Raw genomic sequence first — 27,045 nt, forward strand, 5'->3', positions numbered from 1 at the left:
AGAAAAAATACATTTGCTGCTCAGCGGTGCAGTTATTTGCTGTAAAGCCTTTTGTGACGTGTAATAGCGTAAAAAGGAAAAATATATTTGCCGCTTAGCGGTGCAGTTATCTGTTCTAAAGCCTTTTGTGGCGTGTATTACTGGCACAAAAAAGTAATTGCCGTTGTGTAGTGAAGTGAGAAAATTACAGCCCTTTTTAGTGTGTATTAGTGGTAAAAAAAAAAAGGGCTTATTAGCCGTTGTGTGCTGAAGTGAGAAAATTACAGTTTTTTGGGGTGTTCAGGGGTCGAACGAGAGGCCTGAGCTCCCGATGTCATCTAGCGGTCGTGTCTTGACCAGCAACCCAGCGGTTCTTGAATGGTTGACTCAGTCATCCACTTCGTCCCAAGTGACATCAGACACCGTCAGCCAAGAGTCGGTGGGTTCCTCTGACACGACTCTTAGTTGGCATGGCCCGAGAGCAGGCCCTGTGCCCCCACCTTTCCTGAACCTTTCTCTGTCATTTTCAGTTCCCTCACCATGAGAAGCATTATACGCCGTAGGCTTGGCTCCAATTTTCAGCGAGGACGAGCTACTAGAGGGCAGTCCGAAGCTACTGCCCAGCCAAGATCTGGAGGAGACATCCGCTGATTCCTCCGGTAGATGGGCAAGTAGTGATGAGGAGAATGGCGTGGGAGCTGGTGTTGCGAGCGGTCAGGCTCCTGACCCAGTGTCACGGATGAGGAGAAGGAGTAAACACCACACCGACAACCAGGGGGGAAAGGAAAAGCCACTAGGCCTCAATGCTAGGGAAGGGAAAGGGTCACCACCTAAAGAACCCTACTCCTGGCCCTGACTCCTAACCGTATGGGCACCCCTTGAAGGTAGAAATGCCCATACACAGGAACCTGGAAGCCCTGGAGACCCTGAGGAATAGGGGCTGAAGCACCAGAATAGGGACTGAAGAAAAATATTCCTTCACAGCAGAAAAGGCTTGTAATGCCACCTCAGACGAAACCGAGAAATCGACCCCCTTCCTAGTCATGTCTGTTAAAGGTTTAACCACAGTTAAATAGTTCAAGATGAATTACGGTAGTAGTTGGTGAATCCCGAAAACCGCATAAGCGCTTTCAGATTTTCGGTTCGATCCCAGTCCAACACAGCACGGACTTTCTCGGGATCCATACGAAAACCTCAGGATGAGAGCAGGTAACCCAGGAATTGCACTTCCTGAACAGCAAAAACACTTTTTTCCATCTTCGCATACAATTTATTCTCTCCTAGAATATGTAACACCTGTCTCACGTGATCCTGATAAGTCTTTATGTCTGGAGAATAAATTAGTATGTCATCCAGATAAACAACAACAAATTTGACCACCAGATGATGAAAAATGTCATTGACAAAGTGTTGAAAAACTGCTGTAGCATTGGTTAACCCAAAAGGCATGACCAGATTCTCAAAATGCTCTCAGGGGTATTAAAGGCCGTCTTCCATTCGTCCTCTCTTTGATCCTTACCAAATTATATGCCACCCTCAGATCCAATTTAGAGAACACCTTGGCACCGACAATTTGATTAAACAAATCCAGAATCAAAGGAAGGGGGTAAGGATCACGGACGGTAATACTGTTGAGCTCAATGAAGTCCAAACATGGTCAAAGGGTACCATCTTTTTTTTTTTTACAAAGAAAAACCCAGCAGCCACTGGGGATTTGGATGGTCTGATATAACCCTTCGCCAAGCTCTTGGTGATATACTCTTGCATAGCCTTTCTTTTGGGCTCCGAAAGATTATACAACCGAGATTTGGGCAGTTTAGCTCCAGGAATAAGATTGACGGGACAATCATACTCCCGATGTGGGGGTAACTTCTGGATACCACTATCAGAAAACACATCAGAAAATTCGGAAATGAACGAGGGTACAGTTTTAGTGGTGACCACAGAAAAAGACGTATTAAGACAGTTGTCTATGCAAAAATCACTCCAATCTAGAATCTGTCTCGCTTGCCAGTCGAAGATAGGGTTATGTTTGCTTAACCATGGTAAGCCCAAAACCATAGGTGCAGGCAGATCCTCCAACACATAACATGAGTGGGTGGAAATCACCCACTCTTAAATGGATGTAATTTACCACCTGCGACAGGCATTTTTGGGTAAGAGGTGCAGAATCAATTGCAAAGACAGAAATACTTTTCTCTAGTGCACTAAAGTCAACCCATGAAAGCGAACAAACTGTCCATCAATCAGGTTAACCCCTGCCCCACTATCGATAAATACCTCGATTTCCACCGTTTTGGACTCTAGCGCCACCTCGGCAGACAGGAGAAATTGGGTACTACCAGTAAATGACAAAAGTACGTTTTCTTGCTCCCCACCCACACCACCAATAGTTATTTGGGGATTAAACATTTTTCTTTTGTTTTCACCTTGACACTGATGGTATGGGCAAATATTTACAAAATGTCCCTTCTTTCCACAACAAAAACAGACTCCTTTTATATGACCAAAGCTCTTGCCAGCAGTCTCAGGAGTAGCTCCCCCAAACTGCACAGGCATATCACAAGGCACAACCATAGGTGTCTCTTTATCTTTACCATAAGTGTCAAAGAAAGCCGCCACCTTGTTTGACAGAACATCTTGAGGGTGAGGACCCCTAGATCTCTCCCTCAGGCGTCTATCAAGACGTACAGCAAGGGACATAGCTGCTTCCAATGACTAAGGATTTTCATGAAAGTCCAACGCGTCCAGCAGCCTCTCAGATAGACTCTGACAGAATTGGCTACGGAGAGCAGGATCATTCCACTCCGTATCCGTAGCCCATCTCCTAAATTCAGAGCAATAGATCTCTGCGGAACGCTCTCCCTGCCATAAACCATGTAACTTGGTTTCGGCCTGAGAGATTCGATCCGGCTCATCGCAAATAAGACCCAAGGCTCTAAAAAAGTAATCTACCGACTGGAGGGATGGTGATCCAGTTGGTAGAGAAAATGGGCGTCATCTTTAAGCAAAGAAATGATCATACCCACACGTTTACTCTCGTTCGCAGAAGTGTATGGAGGCAGCTAAAAGTATAATTTACATGACTCCCTGAACCAGATGAAATTGTCACTACCTCCAGAAAATCTGTCCGGGAGAGCCACCTTTGGTTCAGGGCAGGCCTGGTACCCACCACAGGAACCAGCCGCCTGTGGTTTCTGAATCTGTAAGAGTGTCGCACGGAGGTCTGCTACCTCCAAAGACAGCCCCTGCATCTGTTCGACCAGTGCAGACATAGAATCCATTGCTGCACTGACCTGATCAAAAAATAGAGGTTATGGCGGTAGATTATGTCACGGATGAGGTAAAGGTATAAACACCACACCGTCAACCAGGGGGAAAGAAAAAGCCACTAGGCCTCAACGCTAGGGAAGGGAAAGGGTCACCACCTAAAGAACCTACTCCTGGCCCTGACTCCTAACCATATGGGCACCCCTTGAAGGTAGAAATGCCCATACACAGGAACCTGGATGCCCTGGAGACCCTGAGGAGCCATAAAGATATTGGCAGGGCTGAGATAACCCGTTCCTTCCAAGATGAAGGAACAAGCGTCTCCCTGAGGCCTAGTAACAACAACCAAGGGGAAAAGACAGAATACAAACAAGCGAGACACTTAGCTTTTGTTGTAGAAAGATGAGCAGGAACTCAGGGTGAACCACACTCCAGCTCTTACCAAAACCAAATGAAGCAATCTACCGCATAGTCAGAAGGGTGGGGTCAGACTATAAAGGGTAAAAGTGATGACCACTGAGCAACAGCTGAGAAAAGGGAAGTGGTCATTAACCCTATCAACACTGAATCAAGAGAAATCAAGGAGGCTCAGCCAGTCTCCTTGATCTCCTGACATCAGTCACCTGAGGGACCGTGACACCCAGAGACCATTGAGGAGAACATCAGTGACGTGCAGACAGTACTCGATGATAATTATGTAGCTGATCGTACTTGGGAGCCGGGTGACGAAGGGGCTACATCATCATCGGGAGAAGAGGGTGGCAGCTTGCCAGTGAGGCAGCAGCAGATCTAGCATGGCCAGGAGTCAGCAGGGTGGCAGCAGTAAGAGGTCGGTAGCCAAATGTGCCCGGGGTAGACCAACCGCTTCATGGGAGCCTACCTGCCCAGGAAGTAGCGGTGCAGGGGTTCACGGAGGCAGCAGCGGTAGCAGTCAGTCAATGGGTAGTGTTGGGGTAAAATCACCTACTCGACGGTGTGGCAGTTTTTTGTTAAGCCGCACCATATGTAAAATATGTGGGCAGAAGGTGAAGCGTGACCAGGGTGCCAATGTTGGCACTACGGCCCTGCATCAACATATGCAGCGTCGCCATAAAGTGATCTGGGAGATCCGTGGCTCTGATGTGGTGGTACAGCCTGCCGCAGCAACCACTGCATAACCCAGTGGCGCGCACCCGATTTCAGGCAGTCAAGGTTCCACCACCTCAACCAAAGGGAGCTGTCTGTCGTTCCCATGATCTACCGGTAATGATGCTCCTGCTCCTCCTCCTCGTCACTCATTCCGTCAGCAATCGATCACCGAAGCGATTGCCAACAGACAACAGTATGTGTGCACTCATCCAACGGCGCAGAAGCTGAACATGCCCCTGTCCAAGTTGCTGGTGCTGCAGTCCCTCCCTTTCCAATTGGTGGACTCTGTACCTTTCAGAGTACTGATGGCTTGTGCCGAGCCGAGGTGGAAAGTCCCAAGCCATCATTTCTTTGCCAAAAAGGCAGTACCAGCCCTGCACACACATGTAGAACAGAAGGTGGGCCAGTCCTTGAGCCTGTCGGTATCTGCCAAAGTGCACAGCAGCGCCGACATGTGGAGCTGTTACTAGGATCTGGGACAATACAATACTGGGTGAATGCGGTTCCTGCACAGCTACACCATCAACTTTTCCAGGTGACGCTGCTTCCGCCTCCACGTTGTCACGCCGTTGGTCCTGCGACAGTGTCCGCCTCTGCCTCCTCATCCTCCACCGTGTCCTCCGCCTCCACTGCAGGGACAATTCACAGTGCCCTCCAGCATACCACATGTGCAGGGCACGGCGGTGTCACGCTGTTCTGCACCTCGTTTGCCTGGGCAAACAGCAGGGGCGTTGCTAGGGTCTCAAAAGATCCCCGGCCCAAACACCAATGCATATGGCCCAATTCTCTAACGGCTCTTTCACACTTGCGTTGTTCTTTTCCGGCATAGAGTTCCGTCGTCGGGGCTCTATGCCGGAAAAATCCTGATCAGGATTATCCCAATGCATTCTGAATGGAGAGAAATCCTTTCAGGATGCATCAGGATGTCTTCAGTTCAGGACCGTAACGTTTTTTAGCCGGAGAAAATACCGCAGCATGCTGCGCTTTTTGCTCCGGCCAAAAATCCTGAACACTTGCCGCAAGGCCGGATCCGGAATTAATGCCCATTGAAAGGCATTAATCCGGATCCGGCCTTAAGCTAAACGTCGTTTCGGCGGATTACCGGATCCGACGTTTAGCTTTTTCTGAATGGTTACCATTGCTGCCAGGACGCTAAAGTCCTGTTTGCCATGGTAAAGTGTAGTGGGGAGCGGGGGAGCAGTATACTTACAGTCCGTGCGGATCCCGGGGCGCTTCAGAGTGACGTCAGGGCGCCCCACGCGCATGGATGACGTGATCGCATGGATCACGTCATCCATGCGCATGGGGCGCTCTGACGTCATTCCGGAGCGCCCCGGGACCTGCACGGACGGTAAGTATACTGCTCCCCCGCTCCCCACTACTACTATGGCAACCAGGACTTTAATAGCGTCCTGGCTGCCATAGTAACACTGAACGCATTTTGAAGACGGATCAGTCTTCAAATGCTTTCAGTTCACTTGCGGTATTACGGATCCGGCGGGCACTTCCGGCAAATGGAGTACACAACGGATCCGGACAACGCAAGTGTGAAAGAGCCCTTAGTTGAACAACCTCATCCCCCCCTGCAAACACTAGCACTAAAGACATTTTACTGTACTTGCTATACAGCAGCACATACCTCTCATTTCCAGTGCCTCCCAGGTGACGTCTCCTCTGATATAGATCTTCTCTGTCATCATCTTCTCCATTCGGTCCGGACACTTCTCTCAGCCGCCTCGTCTCTGCAGAGTGTGATGCACAGACATCTTAGCTTCCTTACTTTTCTGTAACCTCAAATACTATCCTGAAGAAAAATGAGTGCCCCCCATAGTAACAGTACTCCTCATAGTCCCAATAGTAATTCCCTTCTAGAATGCTTTCATTTCATACTGCCCCCTACTGGACCCAACAGTGATAATGCTCCACAAGAGTGTCTCCATTAGTAGAAGAGCCTTCCAGTATTAATAATACCCTCACAGAGCCCCTAGTAGAAATAAGGCCCCCTATTATTCCCCCAGTGGTAATAAAGCTCTCTACAGACCCCTCCGTAGTAAAAAAAAAGGCCCCCACAGTGCTCTTAGTAGAAATAATGCGGATCCTTCCTATAGAGCCCCCAGTAGTAATAAGAACGCTTAATGTCCCCTGGATTTAAAATGCCCCCACAGTGCCCCCAGTATTTATACTGCCCCTTGCTGTTATAATGCTCGCCCTGAAGCGCTCCAAAAAATTATAATGCCGCCCGCAGTACCCCCTGTAGTTATATATCGCCCCCTACTGTTATAATGCTCACCCTGAAGCGCCCCCAATATTTATAATGCCGCCTGCAGTGCCCCCTGTAGTTATATTCCTACGTTTAGTGTCCTCAGAAATTATAATTCCTCAGCACCTCTGCCATACAGTGCCATGTAAATAACACTATTTACCTCCCTCCGCCATAGAGTCCCATATAAATACCATCACACCATCTCTCCAGCCCCCTCCAATATACAGTCCCATGTAAATAACATCCCTTTCTATCTACAGCCCCCTCCAAAATACAGTCTCATGTAAATAACATCACACCATCTCTCCTTCCCCTTCCAACATACAGTATTCCAACATAGAGTCCCATATAAATACCATCACACCATCTCTCCAGCCCCCTCCAATATACAGTCCCATGTAAATAACATCCCTTTCTATCTACAGCCCCCTCCAAAATACAGTCCCATGTAAATAACATCTTCCCCTTCCCAGACACCTTCAACATACAGTCCCATGTAAATAAAATCACCCTTCCCCAGCCACCTCCAACATGCAGTCCCATGTAAATAACATTACCCCTTATCATTCAATCCCATGTAAAAAATATCACTCCCTCCCACAGCTGCCTTAAACAGGCAGTCCCATATAAATAACATTACCCACAACCTACAGTCCCATGTAAATAACATCACCCTACCCCAGCCACTTCCAAATTTCAGTCCCATGTAATTTACATCACTCCACCTCACTGTCCCATGTAAATAACTTCCCTCCCTTTAGCCCAAACATACAGTCCCAGTTAAATAAATACAACTCCTAACATTGCTCTGCTTCTCACACTGAGTAATCTTCACTTACCTCTCCTCATGTAGCAGATCTCACCTCAGCCTCTTCCCAGGGCTTCTATTCACTGCTGAGCTGTCCTCTCCTGCACTGGTCACATGATGGTGACATCATCCCAGGTCTTTTTCAGAACTTATCACATGACCTGTGAGGTCATGACAGGTCCTTCAGCCCACCTTCTGTTCTACAGCTCAATTGTATTGCTGACCTGAGGATGGCAATCCAGTTATATCTAACAGAGAGGCAGGACATTCGGGGCCTGGGACAAAACATCAGGGGCCCAGGCAACAAATGTTTTGACCAAGCAACGCCCCTGTCGAACGGAGTCACACAGGGGAGGAACTGCTCTGTGTCCTTCATAAAAAAATGTAATCCTGGCTTTCACCTCGACAACTGAAAATCAGAACCATGGTGACCGACAACGGAACTGCGTCAAGGAGGGCTGAGCCATGTGCCCTGCATGGCACACATGTTCAATCTGGTTGTCAAGCGGTTCCTGAAGTCTTCCACCCATCTGAAAGACATCCTAAAACTGGCCAGGATACTTTGCATACACTTCAGCCACTCATAAATCGCAAAGCACACCCTCCTTGAGTTGCAGCGGCAGAACGGCATCCCCCAACATAGGCTAATATGCGACGTTTCCACCCGTTGCAATTCCACCCTCCATATGTTGGACCAACTGTACGAACAGAGAAAGGCCATAAACAATTTCATGATCCAAGCAGACGGGAATACTCCCCTGTGTAACTTCGATGTCAGCCAGTGGCAGCTCATGCGTGACACCAGCTGTTAAATCAGGCCCTTTGAGTAGGCCACGTTATTTGTCAGTCGCCAGGACTACGGGATGAGCAATGTCATTCCACTGCCTCATGTCCTGGAATAGATGTTGGTAAATCTGGCTGGACAGGGGACTGGAGACATGGCGCCTAGATCTCACGGCCACATGGGCCCTGTGGGGGCTGAACTGGAGGAGGAGGAGGACATTAGAGCACAAGCAATGTGTAGCGAAGTGGGTGATTTTTCTACACAGGTGACAGGAGAGGAGGAGCAGAAGCAGCCAGAGGAGCTACGGGGCGATGAGAAAGATGAGGCAGAGGACCCACACACACCGTGGAAAAGTGGAAATGGAGGCAGGAAGTCCCTCAGAGTCACTTGCTCAAATGGCCTGCTGCATGCTCACTTGATTGGGTAGTGACAGCCGAATTGTCACCATTCGCCAGAGGGATGACTTCTGGCTCTCCACCTTGTTGGACCCTCGCTACCGGTCCAAAATGGGGGCCTTTTTTACACTCGCTGAGAGGGAGGAGAAACTGAACTTCTATAGAGACATCCTATGTAGTCAGTTGGCTGCTGCCTATCTACGCCATCGCCCATCCTCTGGCAGTTCTGACTGGGGGGCCCTCTGTGCTCACGTTCCACTGCCATGGCTGCTGGGGAGGGGTGGCAGAAGCAGTACCAGCTCCATCAGCAGCAGCCTGAGTCTACAGTCGCTGATGAGCAGCTTTCTTCACCCGCATAGTGAAGAAACTACTCACCAGCAGCTAGACGTAGAGCAGAACCTGAAATAGCAGGTGGGGGAATACTTGGAGTGCACCCTGCCAGCCGTCATTGAAGATACGCTGGACTACTGGGCAGCCAAACCGGATTTGTGGCCGCAACTGGCCGAGTTTGCCATGGAAAAGCTGTCCTGCCCTGCCAGTAGTGTGGCATCAAAGCGGGTGTTTAGTGCGGCGGGGGCCATAGTTACCCCAAGAAGAACTCGCCTGTCAACCCAAAATGTGGAGAGACTGACCTTTGTCAGGATGAATCTGGCGTGGATCAGCCAGGATTTCCACCCACCAATTCCTGATGCATCAAACTAGATCATCCATGGTGCCACACCAACACTTTGACAACACAAACCGGTTTCTTCTGGCTTCCTGCCTCAGCTACTATTCTGATGCTGCCAGGTATTGCCACCTACCTCCACACTGTGCCACCTTGCCACTTTGTAGCCTCCTGATGCTGCTGCCACCTCCACGCTATGTCACCTTGCCACTCTGTGGTCTCCTCATGCTGCTGCCACCTCCACACTATGTCACCTTGCCACTCTGTGGACTCCTGATGCTGCTGCCACCTCTACACTATGTCACCTTGCCACTCTGTGGTCTCCTCATGCTGTTGCCACCTCTACACTATGTGATCTTGCCATCGCGTGGCCTCCTGATGCTGCTGCCACCTACACACTATGTCACCTTGCCACCCTGTCGTCTCCTCAGGCTGCTGCCACCTCCACACTATGTCACCTTGCCACTCTGTGGCCTCCTGATGCTGCTGCCACATCCATACTATGTCACCTTGCTACTCTGCGGCGTCCTGATGCTGCTGCCACCTCCACACTATGTCAGCTTGCCACACTGTGTCCTCCTGATGCTGCTTCCACCTCCACACTATGTCACCTTGTCACTCTGCGGTCTCCTCATGGTGCTGCTGCCACCTCCACACTATGTCACTTATTCCACTATGTGGTCTTCTGATGCTGCTGCCACCTCCACACTCTGTCATTGTGCCTCTTTGTGGCCTCCTGATGCTGCCGCCACCTACAAACTCTGTCATTGGGCCACTCTGTGGTCTCCTCATGCTGCTTCCATCTGACCACTATGTCATAGGGCCACTCTGTGTAATTCTCATGCTGTTCCCACCCTCCCCACTTCATGACTGGGCCACTATTTAGCCTTTTTGGCTTGGCTGACATTATCATTTATTTGACACTTCTTCTGATCTGTCAGAAGGAAGGTAAAATGAGACGCACAATGGATCCTCTCTGTGTAGCAGCTGTAAGGCCTGTATGGTCCCATCAGAATTGGCTTATGATTTGGTAGCCAAAATCAGAAGTGGGTACAAAACACAGAAGACTTGCAAATATTCCGTTCACGTGTCATCTCTGTTTTGAATCCACTTCAGTTTTTTTGGGCATTAGCAATACTGATGGATTACTGACCAAATGCTGACTGAATGAAGGCGGATGTTCAACAGACAGGATACATTTTTTGTGGGTTATTGTTCTGACGGATCAGAGGAAGGGCAAAATAATCAGTGACGTCAACACAAACTTACTGCTGACACCCTCTCCACTCTGTCTAGGGGGCTCTACTTGTATAAGCGTTTAATAGAACAGGTTCTGTTGACATTTATGTGGAATCAGCTGACGCCGGTGTAAAAGGAGTGCGCTTCTTCTTGGCGCTAACATTGACCTGTAAGTCTGAGTTCATACTTGAGCTATTTGGTCAGTTTTGGCCCCATGACTGCCCAAATAAGTAAAGTGTGCAGTGATTCTAAGAGCGACACATCTGCATGTCATACGGACTCACAGTATTATTTCACTACCACAGCAGACTCCCTATGCATGTTACTGCAAGGCACAGTGTTCTACACCACTATAAAGGCTATCTGCAGCCAGGAAATAGCTGTTTTTTTTACGAAATTTGCCGCAAATATATTCGTATCGAACAGGATTTTTCCAATTAAATTTGGCAACCGGCGAATCGAGTTTTTGAAAAATTTGCTCATCTCTAATAGTCTCCAATAAGTTCCCTAGTCAGCCTTCATCCACCTTTGTCTAAGTATGGTTCCCAGTAAGTTTCCTATTTAGTCTTCTTCTCCCTCTGGCAGCCATAAATATGCCTGTAGCCCGCAATATGTTCTCCTGCAGATATATAATAACTATACCATTGAGTCTGAAGTACTAAAGAGAAATAGTACTTGCTTGCTCACAAGACAATTTCCACAAACAGTCCTTTCAGATTTGCTGTATATTACTTTGCTACTGCATAGGCTATGATCCTTCCCTGATAATTATGGTAGAAGCAAACTGTATAGGCTGCTCGTATCGGGGAGCCGGCGACGCGCTTCCTCATTTCTGTGCCGCCGGCATCCTGCGTCCTCACCTCCATGGAGACCAGGGGGTGGGGAGGACCCGGCCGTGCACGCCTCCTCAGTGCGGCCAGCGTCCTCCTTGCTGATGAGTAAACTGAGCGCCGATAGTCAGTAATCGGCGCTCAGATGGTTTGGGCTGGACTTGGGTCACGTGACGCTGGCCACGTCACGTGACTCACTTGTTTCTGCTATTTAAACAGGCAGCCTGCTGGTCACAGGTTGCCTGTGATTGGTCTTTCAACCTCACTAGCATTTGCCTGTATGTGTGACTTTGTGAACTCGACCTCGGCTTGAATTTGACTCTTGATCCTGTGTTACCCGTTTATACTGCGTGACCTCCTGACTCTTGACCTCGGCTTGTATTTGACGTTGATTTTGGTGTTTCCCTTGGTACTGATGTGATCTCCTGGTTCTGACCTCACAGAGTTTTGACCTTGGTATTGTGTTCTGCTTAGTGTTTGCTTCTGTGTGTTCTGTCCTAGCTTTCTTGTTTTCTCCACTTTTTTTTCCTCCTTATAAGCCCCTGCACGTACTTAAGCTAGGGACCGCCGCCCAGTTGTACACCATCAGTTTGGACAGATTGTGCAAGTAGGTAGGGATAGTGGTGTGGGTGGAGCTTAGGGCTGCACTTATCCCTACCATTTGTGACACTGCTGTTGTTCAGAGTATAACTGTGTGGAGAATAGGAATGAGGATCCAGCAGAGGGAAAAGTGACTAAGCACGTGTGTTCACCAGCACTCAGTGTGTAGACATGTACAGTGCTATACATTTTAAACTCCAGGTGGTGCTATGCAAAAATATGTAACAACCTTTCAACTGAGCAGCTCTGCCTGTGACCACTATGCATCCTTTCCACATGGGGTCCAGGCATCTGCTTGTGTTCTGGTTCCGGTTTGTCTTGTCTGAACTGTTTCCTGTGCGGTTATGTTTGGGTTTCAGTTTGTGTGCCTGGGTACCAGTCCTTACATTTGTGTGGACTGCTGGTGCTTGCACCGTCGGTCTTTGCAGGTAAATGGTCAAGTGCACCAGGACCGTCCTGGAGGTGCAACCAGTGAGCTCTTAGCTAAGTACATCCCCACCATTTGTCTCTGTGAAGAATGGTGCTCACTGAGTCTCTGCCGTCTGGGTTTGGCCCCAAGTCAAACTGTTGCATTTGGTCCAGTGGTGTTACCTGCCACTGGTCCCTTACCTGCTGGTCCAGTTTCCTGCCATGTCTAGATCTCTGTGAATAAAGAATTTTCCTTGTATGATTGCTTGCCTTGTGTTAGGGTCGGTAGGACCCTCGCTAGAACATGACACTTGAGTAACTATGTGTTATCGTCAATGTTTACATGTTAGTGTCATGATATTTGATTGGCAATTCAGAGTGGATAGGGGGGTGTATATATCATTTGCATTTTTTTCTAGACCATTTTTTAGATTTAGACTTTAGATTTTAGACATAGTTGTGTGCGTCAAAATTTACTATAACTATTCCCATACCATCTGGCTGGTGAGTGTTTGCAACATTTTTTTGCTACTTTTCCAAAAAGTTGCAATGACAGACCTGGGTAACATTTAAATAATAAACCCACATTTAGGCCACTTGTGGTGCGGCTAGTGTAAAACGGCAAAAAGGTTGCACATACTGTATTTTTGTGCAAAATGGCAGTTGTGTCAAAATTTGTGAATTTTTTAAGCTTAAGTGAAAACCAATTATACTAACTTGACACATTCCCCCCAGATATATTTGATAACAGCTATGGGCACCTTTGGAGGCATTTTTAAAAATATGTTATTGATTTACATGTATTTTTGAATAAAAAACATTTTGTGCTGCTTGGCTTCTGACACATCTATGTTTAGCGATGCAAGGCAGCTGTAAAATACTATTATGATGGCTTGTTTTCCAGTCCCTCTTTGTCCTCTACTAAATAATTTTCTAAGTTGATTTATGATCAAATGAAAATTGAACTTTTATTTAGTTATAAATAAGCTTAAGAATTTGTTCTGGAGAAGCCATAGAAGGCCTGGAGAACAAGCCATCAGACAATCAATCTGACCGATTTATCACAGAATGCTATTCTATGTCTGCTATATATCAGGAAACATAGAAGCTGTAGAATCCAAACTGTACAGCATTTTTTTTTTTTTAACTACTGTCAAATCACTAATATTTCTTTTTTAAATTAATGGCTCAGAAGGTATTTAAAACCTTTAAACCTTGAACCATTGATTTCTCTGTTTGGTCACAAAATACACAAAATGAAAACTGTGAGATCTAAATGGATCAGAACTTAATTAGAAAATACAAGTAATTGCTTATATTTCTCCAAAAGATCGTTACTGATAGTACAACATATGAGAATATTATAGGAATATAAAAATGTTATGGAAATTCTTTAAAAAAAAAAAAAAAAGATGCTCTTCAAAAGCACAACCAAAGACTAATAGAATTTATGGTAGTGTAAATGATCAACTTACTGGAAGGAGCAGCACAAGGGGGGCTTGAAATTTCATCATTCCCCCATCCTTTCATGTTGTAGGCAGAAACTCTTGCATAATACATTTTACCCTGCCAATAAAAGTGGAAAAAAAAAAAATGTTTTATAAATAATATTGTTTAATTGTATCAATTCACATATTCATAACAACAACAACAACAACAACAACAACATAATAATATCGCTCCTTTTATAATATATTTAAAGGGAGCCTGTCACCATAAAAATGCAAAATATTGGATCCACCAGTAATCTGCAATAAATCTGTAACATTGCATTGATTTCATTGTGAATTTTTTCTTTCCCATTGAATTAATGAGGAAAATCTGCAATCATCCTCCCCCATCCATGCCCCCCTCAATGATATGCCACAGAACCGACATGTGAGGGACTTTAAATTTTATACCACAAGCAAGATTTCATATCATAAGAATGAGATATGGTGAAATCTCATTAGCTTGCATTGTACTGTAGAGTGCTGCAGTTTTTAAGGTCCTTACATATATAAGTTTTGTCTGACATTTTTTTTATCACTGAAAAAAGATAAAGCTAATGTGTTTTTTTTTATGGCATTTTTCCAGGGCTTCTTTGCCAACAGTTGCAGAGGTATTAAGATTTTAATTAAGGTTTATTCTGTGCCAGAATATTGTTCCTGTGCCATTTTGAGTTTGCACCAAATGTACTATTTGGATTGTTAAATTTGTCTAAATCTGTGATGTTGTTTTAGAAAGTGCTGAAGGGGAGATGCTGCACAATGTGCCACAAAAATGCCTAATTATGACACAATGTGCTCTAGGGCTTTGTACTATCAAAGTGCTACACCACTTTTTATATCATCTTCGAGCAGGTATAGTTTTTTGTCAAAAACATTAAGCAAAAACTACGTCTAGATCAAAGCAAGGAACAAAATAGGATTAGACAAAAACTTAGAGGCTAGAGCAAAAGTTGTCTTAAAAAAAGTTGTCTTATTATTATGTATTGTAATGTTATATCTTAACATTTTTGGTCGTATATATATCAGCTAGAGGAGGTATGGATGGAAAAAGGCTGCCAGGAACAGGGCTAACCACCCTGTTCCTTCCCTCTTGGTAGGAGTGGGCTGGTCCGGCTTCCTGTCAGGGGAGGGAATTTCTGTCTAGCTAGAGAGAGAGGAGACGAGGCACACACTAGAGCTCCTGGAATGACATCTGATTTTCCAGAGAGACCAACACCTTTCAGCTTCATTAAACCACTTGAGAGACAAGACAGTAGAGTGATCAGCCAAATACTGCATTATAGAGACTGCTGCAAGGTGAGGGACTATAGCTCAGACACCCATCACCTATACCACCCCTAGGCCAGATAAAGTTCAAGTCTGAACCTTGCAGCTGATGCCTATACCCACATGTGTCAAAATAGAGTCATCCGACCTGCCATCATACCTATTCAACTGGTGCCAAAAACTGCACTTTGCTGCTACTGGATGTACTGCAAGTTTTATTTTGTAAAAAGAGACTGTCATACGTTCTCTTCTGGCCTCATTCTTCAAATTACATTTCCACTGCACCAATCACCAGGGAGTAACGGCCACCATGACACAACATCTCATCAGGGCCACTACCGCACCCATCTTCTGCACCACCTCCTCAGCTACTCGCTGCAGCCTGCATATATAGTGCAGCAAGCGAGCACTACAAATTAAGGCACAAGTCAAGACACTTTCCAGATGCAGTGGCACTGATATATGTATCTTCCCAGAGCATTTTCTCAGTAGCATTTTTTATGCTGTTTTTCCTCTATAGAGAAGGAGATATCAAAATGCCTGGAAAAAAAAAGAGCTGCAGCATGCTGTACTTTCAGAAAGAAGCCAGAAATACAGAAACATGCCACCTAAAGAACAAAAATACCCATAGCAAAAAACGCTTGTGTGGTCTGCATTTCATATATTCCATAGACCTTCAGCTAACATCTGGAGCTGGTGTTTTACTACAAAATACACACCAAAAAAATTCCTCTGCAAAAGAGTTACTAAAATTGCAAAAGTGCAATAAAACACCAGTGAAAACCTAGGTGTGAATCCACCATTACTTATGCAAATGGGAGACATAGTCCATAGCAATTCTGTCCCGTGAGAATTTACCCTTACACAAGTGTATTACAGACGAGTGTCTGTGTGGTGGCATGAGTTTGGATCAGGACTCAGGAGACTTAAGGTTCAGCAGGGACATTCACCCTTAATACAAGTACAAAAATGCACCCAAAAGATGCTTATGCAAAGCTGGACATAATGTGATTTTGCACATATTTTTGGGGCCACTTTTCATGAAATTTTTGAGCAAGCCCAGGACGTAGATTAAAAAATAATGGAAGGTCTACCTCTAGTGTTGAGTGAATTTGTGTTTTAAATTCAGCATTCAAGGTTCGAGTTCGAGTCACCGGAGAATCCTGTTATGGAGTCCGTTACCATGGACCATAACAGAATTTTATGATGGCATGCACCATGGAAGCCTTTCAAGAGTCATTCCGTATTGCATTACGTCATAATAGAGGCCTATGGCCAGCATAGGCCTCTATTATGACGGAATGCAATACGGAATGCCTCTTATAGGTTTCTGTGGGGCATGCCGTCGTAAAAATTCCGATAACCTAAACCTTGGACGCCGAACTTAAAATACAAGTTCGCTCAACAATATCTACTACTTCTTTGTCTTCCTTGATTCACTTCTGACTTTGGCTCAAAAACAACACTAAAAACTGCAGGGAAGTTGTGTAAAAAAAGTGCTGCAGACGAAAGCATTCTAAAGGTGAAATTTGTGATATAGGAAGAAGACCCAACAGATATGTCTATACTGAGGATCCAATAATCACCTGAACTACTAGATGAAGTGGCACTACCATTCCTGTATTACAAATGCAATGCTCATTTACAGTAGCTCTGCGTACATTGCAATAGGCACAGTTAGCAGCTGGGACACATAAGAAGGCACTGCTATTAGGCACTGAAAAGGAATATAAAAATAAAACATAAAAGATGTATCAGTGGTTATTGGGGGGTAAAGGAAGGCACAGTTAGGCCTCATGCACACGACCGTTGTTTGTCTCCGCGTCCGTTCCACCAATTTTAGCGTTTCAGATGCGGACCCATTTATTTCGATGGAGCCGTTAAAAATGCGGATAGTGCACCGTTTGCCATCCGCGTCCGTGATCCGTGGTTCCAGTCCGTCAAAAAAATATAACCTGTCCTATTCTTGTCAGCGGAAAACGGATCACGTGCCCATTCAAGTCAATGGGACCGCTAAAAAACGCGGAGGCACACAAGATTGTCACCCGCGTCCGCGTCCGTTTTTTTTTCCTATCATTTGCATGGCAAACCTGTCTTAGACTTTTTTTTACCTTCCTTTATGTCTGATGGTCCTCCAAAAATAAAGGAAGATACACGGAAACAAATCATGGAACAACGGAACCCCATTTTGCGGAACGGAACACAACAATGGTCGTGTGCATGAGGCCTTAGGAGTTGATTGCGTGCAAAACTGCTATAAGACGGTTCAGAGGGGAAAGGAGATGCCTATAAAAATCTGGTAAGCGGCAGCTATATCTATGTCACAGTCATAATCCACAGGGAATTATTGCGGCTCTGGCATGAATACACATTTGTCCTTCTACTCATCAGTCACAGATATTTTCTTCAGAGAGGATGACATATTTTATTCTGATGAAGATTATACTGTTATCCATAGAGCAGCGGCACCAGTAAGTTCCTGATCTGTATGTGTCTTCAAAAAGCACTAAAGACTTTATGCTACTTGACAATTGCTATCTGGTCTGCAGCGTAGAATATTGTAAGATGCTTCTACAAGGGATGTAAAAGCCGAGGAATCTGCTGCAAAATGCGTGGCAATATCCATGCAAATTTTCTTGCAGATTTTGCTGCAGATTTTACCATACACATTGGAAAGTTTGCATTGGAAACCTGCAACATAAATTGACATTTTACAGATTTAAAATCAAGACCGGATGTCAACTCCCGTGTGGATTTCACGCAGACTTTTTTTAAGCAGAGTGTGGAAGGGATTTTTTTTAAAACCTCATCCATTTTGCTGCTACTATAAAATGCTGTGGATTTTCCGCCCGCAATGACATGGCAGAAATTCCATAGATTATATGTCCAATGTGGACGTACCTAGAGATGAGCATATCTTCCAAGATTCGGTTTGTTTCGGATTTGCAAAATTTAAAAAAAAGTGTGGTTCGGGTCTGAATCTATTCATTCTGAACCAAAGTTGCTGCAATTGCCCTGGAAATCGGCTTATAACCCCCTCTAGTACTCTAAAACACAGATTTTTTTTAATGAAAAGCTAATTTCATTAACTTTTTATGGATTTTTTTATTTTCTTTCACCCGTCTCCTTTGGTCTGATACAATGTCAGGTTTAACTGTATCTACTTTTATTGTTGTTGCCGCAAACTGCGTTTATTGATTGGCCGCAACTGACTGCAATTACCTCCTGTCTGGTGGTGACAGAAAACTATTGACTTCTTATGCGCTGGGTGCCATTTCACAAGATTCGTCCTAATCGAACTAAAAAGGATATGGGTTCCAATCAGCGCCTGAAAAATCTGAGATTCTGAACCAATGTCCTAATCTGCGAATATATTCGCTCATCTCTAGACGTACCTAGAAAGTCAGACTCCTGGAAGCCGATTGTATTGCATTAGTAAGGTGAGTGTGGAGAGATTTAATGTAAGCAAGGATTTACCATAGTGAGGCTGTTAATTGTGTATTTCAAAGACTGTAGATTATCCACGATGGCTTCACCGACCAATGGACAGAAGTCAGAAGAGGTGCTCCATTCAACTGTAAGGAAAAGGAGATATATAAATCAGCAGATTCAATCAAATAATTTGCATTTCATTAAAATATGCTCATCAATGAAAGAGTCCACTATAATATAAATAGTGAGTGATACAAAACAACACGTCACCAGTCTGTGATCAATGGAATTTTTGTAAGTAAATTATCTTTGATAATAATAATAATAATAATAATAATAAAAAAATAAAAAAAATGTACAATTCTACAGCATTCAGCTCACCTTTAATACAGTAATATAGTACTCCATCAGCACCAGGATTAATTTTATACTTCTGTCTGTGATTTTTATATATTAATTGGGCTGGTAGCTGGCTGATACACATTAAGAAATAAATTGAGTACTGTAGCTGATGTGCATAGCTAAAACCCCTCTCTGTGTCAATTCCATTTTCCTATCTACTATATCTTCCCAAAAACTGTCCCTGTCTGACTCTAAACTAGCTGTATTGTTATCTTAAAGGCTATGGACACCTTTGTGCACTAAAAATCAATAACCCCATATCTTACCGTAATGCAGCACATAATAAAACTGCACTTGTTTGTTTACTGGTATCAGCTTTGCTTCGCATGCTCTCAGAAATGCTCTTCTATGAATTTTTCTCAGAGCGGTCATCTCCTGTGAGGCTCTGTGGGCATTCCTGTGGATTTCACCAGCACAAGCTCTTATGCCCCGCCCCCACATCCTGTTACATAGCACAGCTAGCAGCCACTTACATATAGGCTGTTGGAACTTGCAAGTACTGTAACTTAGTAGTAAGAATTTATTCCAATCCAAAACATGGTGAGTCTTATAGTATGCTACAGCCTGTAATCAGCAGATCTATTTCTCACTTTTCATTCTGTAGAAAGTCCATTATTTGTAGACACAATAGATATATTTCTGCTGATAACGTTAGTGCAGTGATCTACAGTCAGAACCATGGCGTTATAGCAGGATATAGATCTCATTACTGACAGCTCTCACTACCTGCGCTCTCTTCTGAATACAGTATTAAGTGCAGTCCGCACAGTGAGCGGTCACTTTTCCCACACAGATTAGTACAGTGTGACGACACACAATGCTATGCACACATAGAAGTACACAGCGGGGGAGATTTATCAAAACTAGATGTCACGAATACAGGGGAGGGGAAGGACACAGAACTAGGCCTCAAGGCTAGGGAGAGGGAAAAGGTCACCTCCAAGGAAGCCCCTAAACCTGGACCTGACTCCTGTCAGTATGTATAGACCCTGAAGGTGGGAAAATACATACGCCGTAACCTAGACCCCAGGAGCCCTGAAATGTCCTAGGTATTGGCAGGGAATGAGACTACTGGTTCCTTCCCAGGTGAACGAACCAGCGTCTCCCTGAGGCCTAGTAACAACAAGCACAGGGGAAACAACCAAATACAAAGAGCAGTACAACTTATCTTATAGAAAATGGATGAGTAGGAACACAGGTAAGGTCCACACACCAACTCTTCCAAATCCAAGCAGAGAATATCAACCACATGGTATGAAGTGTGAGACCAAACTAAGTAGGGAATGCAGTAATGACCACGGGCTGCACCTGAAAAGAGGTGTGGTCAATACCAAAGCACAACACTGAGAATCAAGAGACTGTCAGTTAACCTCACGTGCAGTCAGTCTTATTTTCCAATGAAGCTGTGAAAAATTTAAGGTGGAATCTGGTAGGTTGCTTCGGGCAACTAAGCTAGTTCTACTTTAAACCAGTTTGATACTGTCTTTAGCAGGAGCCTGATCAGGCTCAGATATACCATGGCAATCCAGATGCCTGTGAAGGCACCCGGTTGCCATGGTAACCATCGGGATGCTGCCACAGCAGCACAGCGGCCTGATGGTTAGCCCCTTCCATACAGCGGACCCTAAGGACTGCGGCATGGAAGGAGTTAAATGACCAACATCGGTGCCAACACTGATGTCGGACGTTTCAAGCAGAGCGTCAGCTGTGTTTTACAGCTGACACTCTGCTACACTCGGTCATCCTGAATGGGTGATCCTGGCTGTGCTGCCAAGCTGTCCTAAAGGGGAGGGGAGCGCTGACTTGCACTGCTCACCGCTTGGCCATCCTGAACTGGGGAGGGGCAGTTATGGGTTTGTGTGTCCAGCCTTGGCAGGGGGGGGGCAGGAGGGATGCAGGACGCTGCCGGCCATACTGAAGCGGGGGGGGGGGGGTATTTTACACTGCACTGCATAGGAAGCACAGCAGGCTGTAGAAGGAAAACGAAAAAAGATAAATAAACACAACCAATTGGAGAAATTATTTTTTCCACAAAATAAATTAATTAGTGTAAAATTTGTTTATTTTTTTTTACAAAGGTGTCCATAGCCTTTAAGATAAACTTTGTTTGCTCTCTCTCCGCCAGATATCCTGTCACCTGAATGTACAATCTCAGAAAACACCTGACTTCCCTGTTTTTGATCTTATATAGTGCCGATAACACATGTCAACATTGTTCCGCTTGATTAGCTGGGGCTGAATACAAGGAATTATGGGCAAGAGCACCAATGAGGACCACGCTCGGGGTCATGAGATCCTCCCTCTTCTTTTTTGCCCTGCTGTTTTGTCCATAGATGTGTAAAAAGGTGGCCACCATTTTGAGCAATTCAAATTGAAGAGGGATTTGCTCATCTCTACTTATGATTATGACAGTTGAGCAGATCAGTAGGCCACACACTTGTCTTTATAGTCAAACTTGAGTTAGATCAACTACTACATATTTGTTTGAAATTCCAGCACCTGAGTAGTTAAGTCAATGGTATTCCTCATCAATGCTTTACAAAAATATTTTTTCCTAATCATATCATAGACCACATATGGCCTAATACACTTAGCAGAATGGAAAACACATCAAAGACTTTGTCTAAGCTAATAGAAAGACCAGATATGCAGACATTTGGAAGCTTCAGAGAGAGGACTGAATGATTCACAAGAGTTGGACATAATGAAGAGCACAGGGTTATCTGATGTTAACAAGTATCTTCTTTATGTCCCACATTTTTTGCTTTGGGCTCTCAAGAGTTGAAATCTCATCAAGAGTTGAAATCTCATTGCGAAAGCTAGAAAATGGTAAATGAACTGAAAATGCCAAAAAACTACCAACTCTACTGGTGAATACCTTCATATGTGACAACCTCCTGTGTGACAAGACCTCACTTCTATTATATTTTAGTCAACAGGCAATAATTAATGTCTTAATAAAGACATGTCACCGCTCCATGTATTTGCATTCCTCGTGAAATTACAATTTTGAAGCATCTTTTCCTAAAACTCTTCATTGTGCAGATACTCTGTTATTCCTCCTAAATATTTTTGAAAAAATAACAGCTCAGGGCAACTAGTTAAGCCCCTTTCACACGAGCGAGTATTCCGCGCGGATGCGATGCGGGAGGTGAACGCATTGCACCCGCACTGAATACTGACCCATTCATTTCTATGGGGCTGTGCACACGAGCAGTGATTTTCACGCATCACTTGTGCGTTGCGTGAAAATCGCAGCATGCTCCTCTTTGTGCGTTTTTCACGCAATGCAGGCCCCATAGAAGTGAATGGGGTTGCGTGAAAATCGCAAGCATCCGCAAGCAAGTGCGGATGCGGTGCGATTTTCACGCATGGTGGCTAGGTGACAGTCTATAAACTGTATTATTTTCCCTTATAACATGGTTATAAGGGAAAATAATAGCATTCTGAATACAGAATGCATAGTAGGTGATCAATTGAGGGTTAAAAAAAAATAAAAAAATTAACTCACCTTCTCCGTGGTGATGTACCATGTGATTGGAGCATGTGATCTGACGTCACCACAGGTCCTAGCCGATAGTTCATCTTTTGAGAAGTAAAGAATAGACCGGGAGCTACGCGAACAAGAGGAGAAGGTGAGTTAATTTTATTTTATTTTTTTAACCCTCAATTGATCACCTACTATGCATTCTGTATTCAGAATGCTATTATTTTCCCTTATAACCATGTTATAAGGGAAAATAATACAATCTACAGAACACCTAACCCAAGCCCGAACTTCTGTGAAGAAGTTCGGGTTTGGGTACCAAACATGCGTGATTTTTCTCACGCGAGTGCAAAACGCATTACAATGTTTTGCACTCGCGCGGAAAAATCGCGGGTGTTCCCGCAACGCACCCGCACCTTTTCCCGCAACGCCCGTGTGAAAGAGGCCTTAGGGGTCTGTCCTTACACATTCTACACAGTCCGACACTGGTAGCACTGATTGAACACTATCAGATTGTGTTGGGGCACTCCCCAGTAATATCCAGTCATCAAAATAAAATAAAGATGCTCCACAATTGTTATCTCATTAAGAATGCAAGTATTTTCTACAACAGACAGGAGAAATCCTCTTTTAAGAAAAAAACACATATTTTGACAATTCATAGCAGCACGATTATATAGTTCCCTGTGGACCAAGAGGAAAAATACAAAAACAAAATGAGGAAGCACATTATACTGGTTCCAATGCTTCATGAAATATTCAAAAAAAAAATTGGGTAGGACCTTGCCTTGGGGAGCAAGAAAACTAGTCCTACCCCTGCATGGAGTAGTACAATTAACCATATCCTCGGGAGCAACCTGTTTATATTACTGTTTAAACTCTTTGTAAAAGAGTCAAAGAACAATTCATAAATATAATAAAGTGGGTCAGCAACCATCATGATAAACCACCTCTCAAATATACACCTCAATTTCACAGAGTTAAAAAGTCGCTGAGTTTTAAGAAAACTTTAGATATATCATATCAAAGACACTGATTGCTAGAATGCGCAGAGATAAAGGTTCACATATCACGCAGTCTCTCTCCTCGCTGCAGGGGAGGAAGTAAGATGGACCCAAAGCGAGTTTATGGCACAATACAGTATGCAATTGCTTCTCTTTCCTCATTCTAGCGATCGGTGGGGGTCTCAGCGCTCAGACACCCACTGATAAAAAAAAATCATTAATAAAAAATATATATATATATATATATATATATATATATATATATATAAAGTCCTGATCAAAAGACCACTTGAAAAATGGCAAAAAATCATATTTTACATTGTTGGATCTTAACAAGGTTCCAATTAGAGCTTCAACATGCAACAAGAAGAAATGAGAGTGAGACAAAACATTTTTTGAGCATTCAATTAGTTGAAAATAACGATTAAACTGAAACAGGCTGTTTTTCAGTTGATCCAAATTTTAGGACCACATGCCGTTAAAAGGCCAAAGATGTGGATTCATTGTCATTTTCTGTGAGGCAGTAACACGTTGTGATTGCAAAGGCAAAAAAACTCTCCCTTTTTTAACGTCTTCAAAAAACGTCTTCAAAAGTCCTTGTCTCCTTGAACGCCACAGAACTGTTCGTTTGGACTTTGCAAGAGAGCACCAAACATGGGACATTCAAAGGTGGAAGAAAGTTTTAATCTCTGATGAGAAAAAATTTAACCTTGATGGTCCTGATGGTTTCCAACGTTACTGGCATGACAAGCAGATCCCACCTGATATGTTTTCTACACGCCACAGTGGAGGGGGCGCCATAATGGTCTGGGGTGCTTTTTCCTTCAGTGGAACAATGGAGCTTCAGGAAGTGCAGGGGCGTCAAACGGCCGCTGGCTATGTCCAGATGTTGCAGAGAGCATTCCTCATGACTGAGGTCCCTCATCTGTGTGGTAACGACTGGGTTTTTCAACAGGACAAGGCTACAGTACCCAATGCCCGCAGGTCAAGGGACTTCTTACAGGAGAATAGCATCACTCTTTTGGCCCATCCTGCGTGTTCCCCTGATCGAAATCCAATTGAGAACCTTTGGGGATGGATGGCAAGGGAAGTTTACAAAAATGGACAACAGTTCCAGACAGTAGATGGCCTTCGTGCGGCTGTCTTCACCACTTGGAGAAATGTTCCCACTCACCTCATGGAAACGCTTGCATCAAGCATGCCGAAACAAATTTTTGAAGTGATCAACAATAACGGCGGAGCTACTCATTACTGAGTTCATGTTTGGAAGTTGGATTTCTGTTTTGGGGGGGTTTAGTTTTTTTTTGGGGGTGTGGTCCTAAACTTTTGATCAGCTGAAAAACAGTCTGTTTCAGTTTATTCGTTGTTTTCATTAAATTGAATGCTCAAAAAATATTTTGTCTCACTCCCATTACTTCTTGTTGCATGTTGAAGCTCTACTTGGAACTTTGTTAAGATCCAGCCATGCTAAATAAGATTTTTTGCCATTTTTCAAGTGGTCTTAAACTTTTGATCAGGACTGTATATATATAACATATATATATATATATATATATATATATACATACATACAGTTGCAATAAAAAGTATGTGAACCCTTTGGAATGATATGGATTTCTGCACAAATTGGTCATAAAATGTGATCTGATCTTCATCTAAGTCGCAACAATAGACAATCACAGTCTGCTTAAACTAATAACACACAAAGAATTAAATGTTACCATGTTTTTATTGAACACACCATGTAAACATTCACAGTGCAGGTGGCAAAAGTATGTGAACCCCTAGACTAATGACATCTCCAAGAGCTAATTGGAGTGAGGTGTCAGCCAACTGGCGTCTAATCAATGAGATGAGATTGGAGGTGTTGGTTACAGCTGCCCTGCCCTATAAAAACACACACCAGTTTGCTTTTCACAAGAAGTGTTGCCTGATGTGAATGATGCCTCGCACAAAAGAACTCTCAGAAGACCTACGATTAAGAATTGTTGACTTGCATAAAGCTGGAAAGAGTTATAAAAGTATCTCCAAAATCCTTGCTGTTCATCAGTCCACGGTAAGACAAATTGTCTATAAATGGAGAAAGTTCAGCACTGCTGCTACTCTCCCTAGGAGTGGCCGTCCTGTAAAGATGACTGCAAGAGCACAGCGCAGACTGCTCAATGAGGTGAAGAAGAATCCTAAAGTGTCAGCTAAAGACTTACAAAAGTCTCTGGCTTATGCTAACATCCCTGTTAGCGAATCTACGATATGTAAGACACTAAACAAGAATGGATTTCATAGGCGTAAACCACAGAGGAAGCCACTGCTGTCAAAAAAACATTGCTGCACGTTTACAGTTTGCACAAGAGCACCTGGATGTTCCACAGCAGCACTGGCAAAATATTCTGTGGACAGATAAAACCAAAGTTGAGTTGTTTGGAAGAAACACACAACACTATGTGTGGAGAAAAAGAGGCACAGCACACCAACATCAAAACCTCATCCCAACTGTGAAGTATGGTGGTGGGGGCATCATGGTTTGGGGCTGCTTTGTTGCGTCAGGGCCTGGACGGATTGCTATCATGGAAGGAAAAATGAATTCCCAAGTTTATCAAGACATTTTGCAGGAGAACTAAAGGCCATCTGTTCACCAGCTGAAGCTCAACAGAAGATGGGTGTTGCAACAGGACAACAACCCAAAGCATAGAAGTAAATCAACAACAAAATGGCTTAAACAGAAGAAAATACACCTTCTGGAGTGGCCCAGTCAAGAGTCCTGACCTCAACCCGATTGAGATGCTGTGGCATGACTTCAAGAAAACGATTCAAACCAGACATCCCAAGAATATTGCAGTTCTGTAAAGAGTAATGGTCAAGAATTACTCCTGACCGTTGTGCACGTCTGATCTGCAACTACAGGAAACGTTTGGTTGAAGATATTGCTGCCAAAGGAGGTTCAACCAGTTATTAAATCCAAGGGTTCACATACTTTTTCCACCTGCACTGTGAATGTTTACATGGTGTGTTCAATAAAAACATGGTAACATTTAATTCTTTGTGTGTTATTAGTTTAAGCAGACTGTGATTGTCTATTGTTGTGACTTAGATGAAGATCAGATCACATTTTATGACCAATTTGTGCAGAAATTCATATCATTCCAAAGGGTTCACATACTTTTTCTTGCAACTGTATATATAAACTATAAGTAAAAATTAATTCTTTAAAGAATTATTCTAATTCATCCTCTTATGACTGAGATTGAAATAAATTGAATAAGTTTGGGCTAGAGGTGGCTAGAGTTACGCAACATGCAAGCCGGCTCTGCCGCTTCTGTAACTCCTGCCTGCCTTCGATTGGCACATTAGGCATCATGGAGCAATCAAGTTGATGTATTGAAAATACAAACCGGATTCCAAAAACGTTGGGACACTATACAAATCGTGAATAAAAACTGAATGAAATGATGTGGAGGTGCCAACTTCTAATATTTTATTCAGAATAGAACATAAATCACGGAATAAAAGTTTAAACTGAGAAAATGTACCATTTTAAGGGAAAAATATGTTGAATCAGAATTTCATGGTGTCAACAAATCCCCAAAATAGTTGGG

The 27,045-nt window shown here is 44.0% G+C and overlaps 1 protein-coding gene across 1 annotated transcript in view; it reads right to left on the minus strand.

Moving 5' to 3' along the window:
- The window catches only part of ANKFN1 (ankyrin repeat and fibronectin type III domain containing 1), a 492,277-nt gene that overhangs the window by 271,789 nt on the left and 193,443 nt on the right, over positions 1–27,045 (minus strand). The window contains 2 exon segments of the mRNA XM_040436007.1: positions 13,847–13,937; positions 18,605–18,702. Coding sequence (XP_040291941.1) covers positions 13,847–13,937; positions 18,605–18,702 — 189 coding nt within the window.

This window comes from Bufo bufo, chromosome 6 (assembly GCF_905171765.1).
Source record: "Bufo bufo chromosome 6, aBufBuf1.1, whole genome shotgun sequence".
NCBI classification, from domain to species: Eukaryota; Metazoa; Chordata; class Amphibia; order Anura; family Bufonidae; genus Bufo; species Bufo bufo.